The sequence below is a fragment of the Diadema antillarum genome, unplaced genomic scaffold (assembly GCF_040938485.1).
Source record: "Diadema antillarum isolate AM-2024a unplaced genomic scaffold, OU_Dant_1.0 scf00000039, whole genome shotgun sequence".
NCBI classification, from domain to species: domain Eukaryota; kingdom Metazoa; phylum Echinodermata; class Echinoidea; order Diadematoida; family Diadematidae; genus Diadema; species Diadema antillarum.
In genome coordinates, this window is record NW_027270928.1 from 245,953 (window position 1) to 259,541 (window position 13,589).

Below are 13,589 nucleotides of genomic sequence, written 5' to 3' on the forward strand. Positions count from 1 at the left end.
ATCATTACAGTGATACCAAGAAGCAGCAGTGATATAAACAGCAAAATACAACGTGTAATGACAATTTCAGTTCACGCTCATCAAAACTGCTTATTACTTTTCAAAGTTTTGGCTATTAACATTCGTTTGTGGGTGTATTTTATTTGTTTGTTTTGTGTGTTTTTCCCTCGTGAAAGACGTAATGATTTCTTCGTATCGAACGTAAACTGCATGTTTACCGTAAATAAGCCATTCAGCTCAGCTCAGCTACGGCGCATTCGATTCATCGAACTTGCAGTAACCTCTTATAGGCAGGAGCACATGGCGCATTCCTTTAAACTTGAAAGTGAAGCCACGTGTTTGTACATCGGCGCTTCCACACACAGCGCGGCATTTTGCGATCATCGTTATAGCAGACTTTCCGATTCCAGTCAGGGGAAAAGGAATTGGAATACTTCGGAAAAGACTGATGTTTAAAATCTAATGAAATGAAAAAAGCCTGAAAACAACGCGTGATTATGTTTTCATAGTAAACGATAATTGGAAACACGGAACAGAGTACCGGTATCGCATCCGCTCACAAAGAAGCTCTCTTGAGAAGATGAAAGCATTCCACGTCCCCTGCTAGATAGTGGAAGCTTCCATAATCATCCCAGCAAGTTTTTGGAGGTACATACTTGCACTTGTACACATTCACTGCGAGAAAGCAATCAATCAACGCTGAACATTGCGTAGTTTGGCATCTTTATCGTGCTGGTGACCAGCTCGATGCTTCGGCATGTGTCATAACGTTATGTTTAGAGCCTGTAGGCCTCATAAGTCGACGAGTTTAATTCAAAATAGCAAAAAGAGGGAGATTGAAAAAATACGAATTCTGGTGGAAAAATATGAATTTTGGAGCTGCTGAGTACTAATTTGTGCTTCCAAAGGTTGGCAGCTCTGGGCCCCGTTTTATGAAGAGTTAGAATTGATTATGAAGTCGATTTCAACTGTAAGTCTATGGCAGACTGTGTAGTAAGGACAATTAAAATTGATTTATATCTTTTGATAAAACGGGGCCCTGGTATTAAAGCCGTTCGCTGTGCACACGTGCGCTTGAGATCGGTTCTCTCCATCACTGCACTCCACGATTTTTTTTCCAGCTCCAGAACGCGCGCATGCTATGCTGGCTGGCTGGTCTCCTCTATGACTAGTATGTGGTTACATCGCGCAATCAATCTAGCAGCACATGAAGCGGCAACAGCACGAGAAAAATGTACAGAAGGTGCTCAACGTCCTGTCTACACCACGACGTACCGAGTGCGCTGTACATCACAGCCCAGGCCGCGCCCGCCCGCGCCCATCCAATTACAGTTCAACCGCTTTGTGGGTCATTCCTTCTTGCCGAGCTCGCAGTGTGAAATGCATGCGTTACTCAGTATTACATACGCACTACAGAAGCTACAGCTGTACTACAGCTATAAAGTAGAGGACGCAAGGCATAATTAGAAATGAGACATCACGATTGGTAGGTGAATTGTCGATTTTTTTTTCGGCGGCCGAAAAAATAGTAAAATATCAAAAAAGTCGATGCGGCAACTGAAAATCGATGCGAGCGGGGAGCGGGCTGGGACGAGAATTATGAATTTCTTGGTATTTTCAGCGCCATTTTGAAAATAGTAAAAAAATCGACGCGGCGGCCAAAATCGATGCGCGCGAGGACGAGAAACTGGTTTCTTTTTTTACTTGGCCTTAACTGTACCATCTTCTCTTTAAAGAAGTGTAGATACCGAGCGTTTGGTGGAAAATTGTACTGTGATGTGATATTATCCTATGCACTACACGCTAGTGACATGAGTGCAGCAGGCTATGCGTTTAGCAAACATTGCCATGGCAGCAGGATATAATTATCTTTTGTGTGCTATTTCCCTTGGGAAAATAGTGAGAATTTGATTTTCATAAAGGAACTATTCTTTGAAACTTTCAATGCTTGACCAATCAATGAACCAGAAATAAGTTGTGAGGAATATAATTCCAGATCCATGGATCCTCAGTCGGTGGGTTGGAGACCTGGGGAGGTGGGGTGATAATTGCCCCTTGATGTTACAAGTTTTCTTTAACTTGCTATAAGAACGGTAGGAATCAGCTCAGGCCCGAAAATAGTAGACCTATCAACCACATATCAAACGAAAAGGAAGTTGGGATACTGTTTGAATATAAGATCTTAACATTAAAAACATTGACAATCTAGTTTAATATTTTATTTTATTTAGAACCTATTCATTTTTTTTTTGTGGTGTTAAGTACAGTAGTTGAGCGTCTAGTGTAAAATGTACACATTCATACATTACAGATGTACATGTCCTGCCTTGGGAAATTCAAATATCATATTTACAAGTCATTTATTGTCATAACATCCATATCATGCACCAATCATTCAGTCAGTTCATTCAGTCTGTTTAACTTTTTCTGGTTAGCTGGTGCTCAGCATAATTGCTAGAATGCTTTATAGCAAAAATTCCTATCAGATCACTTTCAGATGAATTATTATTCTTGGACTTATGATTCTAACAATGTGCAGAATTGTTCACATACCTTCCTTCAATACCAAGAACTTCTCGAATATCAATTAGCGATTTTACATAGTTCTAAAATGTTTATTTGTCCTGTATATGCACGTATATAGCTTATTTTCTGAGTGTGTGTTTGTTTTTCGTTTTTTTTAATTTAATAATACATGTAATTGATATGATTTATATAGCGCCAAATCCACTCTGCAGAGTGCTCTAGGCGCGGAAAGAAGAGAAAGTGAAGGAGATAAAGAACATACAAATATCAATTACATGTAATGAGTAGTCAAATTGAGGCTTTAAACAAGTGAGTTTTTAGACTGCTTTTAAAGGAGTCTGATGAAGAACAATCTTTTACGGCTGAAGGTAAATTATTCCATAAGGTGGGAGCAGCATGGCCAAAGGCATGTGTGCCCCATATTGTGGTGAATCTTGGAATTATCAGAGAACCGGAGTTGGATGAACGTAGAGATCTAGCAGGGATGTAATTATGGAGTAAGTCAATGTTATACTGAGGAGCAGCACCCTGAATGCAATGAAAAGTCAGAAGTAAAATCTTAAAAATAAAGCGATCTTTGACTGGTAACCAATGAAGTGATCTCAAAATAGGGGTGATGTGAGTATGCTTCTTGGATAGTGTAATGATGCGTGCTGCCGCATTTTGAAGCCTCTGTTTTTGTATCTTTTGACTGCAGAGATAAGACTCACTACTTGCCTCATTTGTGTTGCCATGGCAGCTGACTGCGATCCCTGCACTGTAGAGGAGCTCGACAGGATTTTGTGGTCCTCCGAAGATGGGCTGCTTCGGGTCCTGAGGAACGACTGTGATGAAGTCTTCCCCAATGTTTATGTCGGAGATGAGTGAGTACAATTGAATAAAGACAGTTTGAACACCCTCCACTTTGCCAGAGACTCCAACTCTCACACTTTAAGATGATATTTGCAAAAGCTTCCTTTTGACTAGGATCTCCCACTTGAGCTGGAATTTTTCCTGCTCTAGGTGTAAGTCTCTCACTTTATCAAAGATGTACTAGTGATCTTGCTTAATTCTCCTGGCAAACTACATTTGTATGTTGTTCAATGTTCACAGAAAAGGCTAAGATACTGTAGAACCAGAAATATTCACGCCATGAAACTTTCACAGATTTGAGCAGACAGCCTTTTTCAGTGCATGAAACTTATTTCCAGTGGTAGTTAATACAGTACATTGTGCAGGAAAAAAAAAGATGTGACTACGTTTGTTTACTCTTTCTTTGACAAAATTTGGCTCCTCACAGAATTGGCAATTTAAGTTTCAAGCACCCCAAATTTCTGATTTTACAAAACACTTTCTGTTAGAATCAGAACACATAAAACCTTTGGAGCTTTTACAATCCTTACACAGAACTGGACCCTGCCACAAGGGACATATAACCCTCAGACTAGTTGGTGATGTACACACATAATATTGTTTGCGTGCTCATGTGATCTGAATCTGTACTAGCATGTTGTTATGCCCGAGATATCGCTACATCATGGCCTACACAGCTTGCTATACTTACGTTAGTTGCTACTGGTACTATTGTTGCACAAAGTCCAGCGCTGGCTTCATTTTTTGAAGATATTTTTAGCATGTTGTTATTGCACATTTTTACATTCAAGCATTGCTATTTTCACCATTCAAAACCAATTCGCAAAGTTCAAGAAAACAAAATCACCATGAAAGTTTTAGCTCGTAGTGTATAATACAATGTACATTCTATCTCTGTTGTGCCCATTATAATCATTGGCAGTTTCAAACCATATCCTCCTTCTATAGGAGTATTGCCAGGAACAAGGACAAATTGGGCAAGCTTGGTATCACCCATGTCTTGAACTGTGGGCAGGGGAATGCAGCCTTCCACGTCAACACAGATGAAAGTTATTATGAGGTTTGTGATTGGTCTAAAGTTACTATGAGGTACAATGTATGTGATTGGCCCAAAGTTATTATGAGGTATGTGATTGGTCCAAAGTTATTATTAGGTATGTAACTCGTCCAAAGTTCTTGACATGAGGTATGTAATTGGTCCAAAGTTAGTGAGGGGACATTAGCATAAGACTGGCAATGCATGGGATTGGAAGTATTGTAATGGTTTTAGGTTCATATACACACCATTGAAGTTATTATCTGGTTTATAATTGGTCAAAATTGTGGACACTAGCCGAAGTAAAAAACACAAGGCATATGATTAATCCAAACTTAAAGTACCGGGTAACTCACATGAGTTATGATTGATGCTCAAAAAGTCATAAATATGCGCCATTGGTAAAGCATAATGGTGATCAAGGGATGGAATGGACACACAAGATACAGTTAACCTTGCCAAAGTTGAATCTAATGTGGACTGAAGAAATAGCTTTGACTTTATAGAGAAAATTTGACTTAGGAGGGATTAAAATCAATAGATTATAAAGAGTATAGGACTTGAAGAGACCTTCAACTTAAGGCAATTATTGGACTGATCCAAGCTAAAAAGGTTGACTTCAGCAAGGTTCACTGTGCACATATTTTCTTACTAAGGTGATTTGGAATATCTGAGAATGTTTTAAAGCAGAATACTAAAGGAAACGCATATTTTGTTGGATTATTCCCCCATTTCAAGCATAGAGCATGTTAAACACAGTGGCCTTTAATTCATTCATTTAGAAAATTGCGTTTTGGAGAACGGCTGCTTAGAAAAATTGTATCCTGAATCATGTTCAATCGGAAGATCTGTGGTTATTTTGGGGGCGTGTCCATGACGTCATGGGATGAAAGGCAAACCCGGAAGTATCACACAACAGCCTAAGCTTACCTATGTATGCTCGATGAGAGCGTGATGTCGAGGCTCATACCCCGAAATCCCAAGACATTTTTAATCAGAATGTCACAAAAAAATGAAATAAAATCGTTTTCTACTTCAAGTCTCCTGTGAAATCACACATTTCCTCGTTTAAAAAGAGTCTGTTACGTGTTATTTAGGCCACGAATACAGAAGCTGTCAGGCCTAGTGCCTGTACGATGGTGCTTCGTAGTCGATCAGTCACATGCATGCGCCCATCACCGGCCGCGTACTAGTATGTCGCAGTGCAGTAGCCTCCGTGTATCAAAGAGCGGAGAAGCCTGTGAGCTTCGTACCTCTTTGATACGTACAATGTATTATATTGGCAGTTCCTCGGTAGTACTACAGCTGTGTACGCCATATACATATTGTAGGCCTACATGTATTTAGCGAGTCTATTTTTTCGCGTATCGGGACTTGCCAATAATTTCGCGAGTGCTTAAATTCGTGGTTGTGGAGTACACCACGGAAGAAGGAAATATATACGGAAAGAGAGTTTATATTTTCTCGTGTTTTTAAATTCGCAAAAAGCACCAGGTTCGCGAAATTGGCGAAAATAATAATAAAAAAAAAAAAATCGCGAAACATTCGGCGTACGTGGATCGCTAATGCTGGATACCACGCAATCAATGCGCGGGCATCGGCTAAGTCGAAGTCTTGACTAGGCCGGCCGGCCTATCTGGTGATAAAATAAACGATACAGAGCACTGCGATTTTCATCGATAGTGATAAAACTTTGATGGACTCGGTGAAGTAATGAATGGATCGTGCAGTACCTAGCTCTTGCTAGATAGAATGCTAATGAGCTGTGAACGGGAGTACGGAGTGAGTTAGCCCGACCAGACGCTGTAAGTACGCTGTGCGAATACCTGTCGCGACGTATACGTACAGCGACTGGGCTGTATAGGAGTGAGTGTGATGTGATTGATAATACGTAGCCCGACCAGACGCTGCGCTACTTACAGCAACTGGGCTGTGTTCAGTTAGGCCTACTGCTGCTCTGAAGTATGAGATCAAGTCAGCACTAAGCTCTGTTCATTTTCAGTTCAGAATTTTAAAAAAAACTCTTACCCATCTAAATTTTGACGTCTACCTGGTATTGGTCCTGCGTCACCAACATTGTCCCCTGGCCTGCCGTGTGGCAAGGGCTCGTATTGCCAATCTCCACTAAGTCCGTCCGCTTCAACCGGACCGCCCTGGGCCTTCCCCACTAGCTCGCCCGTAGCGTCTCCCTCTTGCGCCTCGCCGTGCGGCTCGTCAGCAACATCTATCTCTCCAACTTCACCAGGGTCATCATCACTAGTTTCATCATCGTTATCATCACTATAGTGTACTGTATCACTCAGCTCATCATCGCTCCCACATTCAAATTCCACCAAGAAATCATCCTGATCATCACTGCATGGCCTTAACGTACGATGTCGTGCATTATCGAAAAACAAACTTTTAAACTTTGTATGCAAATACTATCTACAACAACTTGTATGATACAATGCATGCATTATACGCGCGGGGCCTGCGGCGCTCGAGACCTTGCGCGATTCCTTTCATCCCATGACGTCATCGGCAAAGCCTCGAAATTTACGCTGTGACCTAGATTTCAGGGGGGTGACAGGTGTAAATTTTCAAAATCCTCTAACTCCACTTCAAAGAGGCCATTTTAAACGATGTAAACGACAAAATGTTCTATGGGTCCCACTCTTTGACTTCAAATATAATTCTATTTCTTTAGTATTCCCCTTTAATGGAGATGTTTGTGCATTTGGGAGAGATCTACCAAACTTTGGAAATATCTTGTGCAGCTTCTGTACATTGGATTTTGTTATTCAAAAGGAGTAAAAGCATCATATTAAATGGTTGAAGACAAACTGATATTGCTATAAATCACATTCCCTATAGACACCTGCCCTAGTATACTCTGGAATAGTCTTCAGCTGGTTAAACGTATCTGACCAGGCATTTAGCTTTCGAGCCTGACAAGCTCTTTCCTTAGCATATTAACCAATCCATCCAAACCTGATATAGTTGTAAAGTTAGCAAGCCCACTCAGGTACACATATAACAGTGTTCCTCAGTTTAACAGGAAATCCATGATGACACAGTGGAGATTAAGATTTAGTAATCTCTATCCACTGACAAACATTTTCCAGACATCTGTGCCTATTTGCATAGAAAGAGTTTCTGTGGATGTCCCAATCAGTGAACAAAGCAGAGTTTATGTGTTGTTTGAAAGTTTGCATGGTAAATAAGGAAGAGAAGTTTTTCGGTTACACCAACTGTATGTGGTCCTGAAAGGACTGTTTTTTTTTTTTTTTTTTTTTTTTTTTGGGTGAAAGTCCCTAGATAGAGGAGAGTTAGGAAGGATAGTAACTAGGGAGTGTGTAAAGTGTATTACGACTGCCCTTTCAGAGACTACATACAGAGTGTTACCGCAAAACTCGTCCTCATAGCACAGTTAAGATTTAACCCGTTCCAGATGGGAACCTGGTACATCAGGTTTCCAAAATGTACGCAGAGTGCCTGCATTCCTGGCTTAAAGTCATATTAATTGATCATGGAATGTTGCCCAGAATAAGGACATTGATCCAAAGATTAGAGTTTCTTTGATCATTTTCTGTTTTAGTTTTGTAAAAAAACTGCATGTATCGCAGTAAACCTTTTTTTTCCAATCAAATATGCACTTGATTTGCTATAAAACTCATATGAAGATGTCCATAGCAATCAAGGCTGAGCTCAGTAGATTCTGACATATGGTGACCCCATTCAGGTGCTTCTTTTGTGTACGACAAAAGAGTCTGTGAGCCCATCAATGCACGCTCTATTCATACCTCGCACCCTATTAACAATTTCCATTGTGTGATGGCACATGAAGTTGACTGTGGAAAGGGGATATACAAATATGTACCACTTGACTGCTTTCACACAGGTGGATTACCAACCTGTCCATTCTCCGTCGACCTGCAAAAAGAATCTCATTTGGAGGCGTTGAAGGCTGTCAGAGAATTGTGGGAGGAACAGGTTACGAACCTCAATGTGTTCACAGCTGTGGTCTCCTCAGAAGATGGGCACTGGAATTCTGAATCCCATTTCACACCAGAAATCATTGCAAATGTTTGTCTTTATATCACTTCATGGCTTTGATTATTTCATTTCAGGATGTGAAGATCAAATTTTGTGGCCTGAAGGTTGCAGACATCGAAGGTGCCAACCTCAAGGAACATTTTGGCACCGCTGTGAGATTCATCGATGAAGCACTTGATGAAGAGAACGGTAAGAATATCCTTTTATCTTACCTCAAAGATAACCACCCTTGCCCTGTGGGAGAAATGTACATGTGGGGAAAAAAGTAACAGTCAAGGTTGGATATAACAAGATGCCTGATATAATAATAGAAATATACCAGGCCTGAGGGGTTCTGATTGAAACTATAGTCTGTACATGCATGAGGTGACTTCTGGAGTACTATCTACTGAGGGGCACAGCACAAAGAAAATAGTAGCATTGAAGTCACTGAAGGCTCGTGGTTTAACCAGAACCTTGAACAATGGCCTGGTATATATTTGTTTTGCATCCCTCCCAATGAATTTTAAGAGTACCAGCAAAGTAAAGTGGGTGGTTGACAGATCCAAGGTTACTTCTCTTTCCATGCCAAAAATTATACATGTAAAGTGTTCACATTGCTACCCTTTACTGTCTTTTTGTGAAGCATAGCTATGGCCTACATTGTACCGTGCTGTCTCATGCACTACACTGTGTACATGCTTGTAACAACAGTGGTGTGCATGTGCTTAACAAATTATTATCGCAATGGCAGTGTGATATAATTTTTATTACTTTTTCCTTAAAGGGAAATAGTTGGACTAGGGTTTTCATGGTGGAAATATATATTTGTGACTCTCAATGCTGTTGACCAATCAGAGGACAAGAAATAATTTGTGAGGGATGTAATGAGATGATATTGCAGGTTCCATGTAGTCCCAAAATGATGAGATACCCAGAATAATAGAAAGAAATCTGTGATCACAAGCACCTTTGTCTTAACTAGGTTTCCCTGCACCTGTCCTACCAGGAGAAACATGAATATAACCTAGGGAACCACATAAGGAGGATCTAAAAAAGGTCATGACAACTACTTTGTTCTGTCTGGTTTCTAACTATGTCAGGATACAAAAACAAAGTAATATAAAAAGTTGGACATTCAAAAAACACCTGACCATATGTGACCTTGCACCTCAAAACAAACAAAAAGTCGCTTGACATGAATTTTTAATTAAGACCATATTCTGAAAGAGCAGACTTTAAGCTTTAAAATGATGTATAGCTCAAATCAAATGGACTCTCCTAACCTATCTAAATATTAGAAAGAAAGCACAAACTCAGGAAAAGTGTGAACTGAGAAAAGAGGCTCTGAAGTACAGCTTAAAGGGGCTGTACAGTACTGGTTTAGGTAGGGATTCATGTTTTGAACATTCCTAAGTGAGATAATGAAAAGCCTCTTACGAAATATGAAAGAGCATGTAATTTTAAAAGGATTCAACGTTTATTTGATGAAAATTGCTTTTTAAATGGCTGAGATATCCAAAAAAGTGCTAATAATAAAAGGCGACATGCCCCAACTTTATTAGGATCTCTTTGTTTCACCTTGTTTTTGGATATCTCAGCCATTTCAAAACCGATTTTCATCGAATAAACTTTTGATGCCCCTTAGATCTGCATGCTCTTTGACAGCTCATAGAGTGGTTTCTAAATATCTCGCAAAATGTTAAAAGCTAGATCTACACCTCAACCAGAACTGTACACACCCTTTAATCTTTACCAAACTGTGCTGGCTGTGCGATGAATAGGACAAAAAACAGGAAGTAAACCACCAGATTAACAACAATGAAGGGATTATCAGATTAAACTGAAATTAAGCATGCCCCATTAACACATTCTGTCCATAATTAATGCCAACTTTCAAAGCAGTAGCTCTATCTTTTCAAAAGTTATTAGAGTTGAAAGTGAAGAGTGTGGACAAGGTTTTTCAGAAATAAAAAAGGGATTCTATAGACACACCTAATCACACTATTCTACCAAGAATGTTTGAGATAAACTGCTAAAAAACACACTTTCCTGCCCATTTTATGATACCAAATCTTAGCATAATGTAAAAGAAGACCCGCTCTTTCAGAAAATATGAAAAAGTCAAGTTCGGCTATGTTGACCCGTTTCACTTATTTTCAGTCCTCACGCAAAATCAGTGTGTGCGACTTTATGTTCGTTTTGAGGTGCACGGTCACATATAAAGAAGATTTTGTTTTATCTCTCCTCTTGATAAGAGGTTCCGAGTGTGTACGCACCAACATCCATTCTCAGGGGCGGATCCAGGGAGGACCGCAACCAGCGCACGCCCCCCCCCCCTTCATTTTTTTGTTGAAACAAAAGAAATAAAAAGAAAAAAAATGGGGGGAGGGATGCGTGCGCCCCCCTTTAATTTTGTAAACATGCCCCCTCTTTACGGAATTCCTGGACCCGCCCCTGATTCTGCTATAATGAGCTTTACATTGATTTGTGAAGAAGCAATTACAACTGTGCATTCTTTTGAATGATTGAGGAGAAGGTTAAATCTAGGAATGATAATCCTTTTGCCAAACAATCAAACAATTTGTGTGAATTTACTCCTCAATGACATATCTACTCATACTTTTTTTTTTGCATAAAGGGAAAAAAAGGAAATAGTGGCAAAGTAAGAAATAGCTACTATTAGTATCGACAAACCACACCTCAATAAGAATGGGAGTTGCCAAATAAAGAAATTGACCAAAAAGTCTTTAAATTGCACACAAACCAAAAATGTAATGATACATCATAATTATTACTATATCTTTATTCATCTTCCATAGGTTAACCCTTTTGTCATATGAAAAAACAAATCCCTCAAACAGTGATGTCTAGATACCAATGACTTTTTGATTGTTTGATGTATTTTTTGATCATTTGGTCATCAGGAAAAATCTTGGTCCACTGCGTTGCTGGCTACAGTCGTTCTGCTACCGTGGCGATGGCTTACCTCATGATGAGGCGGGGGATGCGGGCACGCGATGCGGTCCGCGTGGTGAAAGAGAAACGGCACGTGGGACCAAATGACGGATTTCTCCTGCAGCTTTGTCAACTGGACGAGGAACTACGCCAGAAATAACACTTGCCTTGTGGGCTACGACTCGTCTACTCCTCAGCGATATTTTAGTAGAGTGCTCTTATTGGCTGGATTTGTGCAGCTGACAACTTTCAGTTTGTGTGAATAATGTCATATGCTGACCATGGGCATTTCCGTGGAACAGGCAGACGCATGGTTCCCAGCCCAGCAGGGAAATCAGAGAAAATTATTTTACTTTTTCCCAGTCAGGGAAAAGTCAGGGAATTTGACGAAAATGCCTCAAATCAGGGAAAAGTCGGTGAATTTTGATTGGCCCAAAAATCGAAAGTAATTAGTCAGACTCTGTCTGCAGAAGGTGAGAAAAAGATGGCTGTAAGGGGCGAAGGGAGGTCATTACATGCCTGTGTAATAGCACTAATTAGTTTTACATTACAGTGCTTTATGCTGCAAATAGTTCACTGCAACAACCTAGAAAACATGTGAAACTGGAAATGAGTTGAAATAATTATCATGGAATTTTGAGACTTCATCATGAAAAAATCAGGGAAAAATCAGGGAATTTTGTTTTCTTGTAATGCTGGGAACCCTAATTTGACGTAACAAGATGTAGAGATAGTGTAACATGATGGCCTCAATCCCACAATCACAGTCTTAAAATTTTGTGTGTGCATTTCATACGTAGTAGAATCATCACATATTATGTGATCTCAGGGTCATTGACCTCGGCACCAGATGGGGTGCACAAAAAGTTTCAATGTCCATTTCATACCTCAGATCACATCATTCATGCAAAATGGAAAGCTCACCATGAATAGATCCAGAAAATCTACGCAATGCTCAAAGGATGCCCCAGTGTACCTATTATAAAGTACTTTATAAAATGTACACGTATGTGTAGTGAAATCTTGATAGAGATACCGCAACTGCTTGTTTGTTGAAACCAGTAGAAAGACAAGGAGGGCAGAAAATGGATTCATGTAAATTGAAAGTTTGATGGAATTTTAGAGTGAAGAGTGGCTTGGCAACAGTCAATTTTCTTTATTGTGCCAGGTACTTCATCCTGTCAAAATAACCAAAGTCATTGAAAAATAGGGGAATATTTCACATGGGATCTAAAAAAAAGACAGTTTGTCATAATTGTATTCCATGCTTAATATCTGTCAGATCTGTCTAGACTAAGTTCTGAAATTTTCACATCAGATTTGGAGGTCTGGAGCAGTTTCAGCTATTAATCACTGTCCTTCAGTCAGTAGTATTGTCCAAGCAACTTGGCCACAGGAAGGAGAATGTTGTGTGTAGGGCTTTCACGTGTCTCAAGTAATAATTTATGCTATGACTTTGACTGACTAATGATACTGCTTCCAAACATATGACAATCATCATTGCCAAACATAAAATGTGTGTTTTGTTTTTTTGTGACTGCACTATCCCCTGCAGAGAAGTCGTCTGTTGATTCTTTGTGGGCCACGGCATCTTGCCAACTGTGAATGTTTTGCTCAAACGCACAACTACACGCACAAACCGAAGTGGCACACAAAAGATCTTTGACACAGTAGCACACAGAGTTAAACACTGTTTTTAACAGTGGCCACATATTTTGTCCTGAAAGGTGATATTTTGGTCTACACAGCAGCCCCTGACTGTGAGTTCGGCCTTGGTGACATGTAATTACACAGAGTTTTCTAGTCTCCCTGCCTTCGTAGTATTCTTCGTGACTTCGTGTTAAAAGTGCACTACTTGGGTATGTGCACATATCATTATGGACATGCTACCACTAATGACACATCTTTTATTTTGATTCATACCATTTTCAAAATAGAATCTATCATTGACTTGACAAAGCCCTTAGGGCGAAAATTTGCTAAAACATCGTCTTTCACAGTTTTGGATTGTATTGTTGATGTTTGTCAGTCTTCTGTGCAAATTTTACATCTCATTCCTCTCTTCTTGAACTACAGCCGTCTGCATGAAATCATGCACAGAACTTCTACATTTTTATTCTCATGGTGGACATTACAGAATTGTACATTTTATTTCACAAGTATGTATGTATGCAATATGCTATGTGCGCAAATATGATGT

The 13,589-nt window shown here is 39.8% G+C and overlaps 1 protein-coding gene across 1 annotated transcript; it reads left to right on the forward strand.

Moving 5' to 3' along the window:
- Positions 1–3,258: 3,258 nt before the first annotated feature.
- On the forward strand, positions 3,259–11,549 carry LOC139710790 (dual specificity protein phosphatase 3-like). Its single transcript, XM_071622701.1, has 4 exons — positions 3,259–3,389; positions 4,327–4,438; positions 8,527–8,641; positions 11,359–11,549. The coding sequence occupies exons 1-4, from the start codon at positions 3,259–3,261 to the stop codon at positions 11,547–11,549; spliced, it is 549 nt and encodes a 182-aa protein (XP_071478802.1).
- Positions 11,550–13,589: the final 2,040 nt, after the last annotated feature.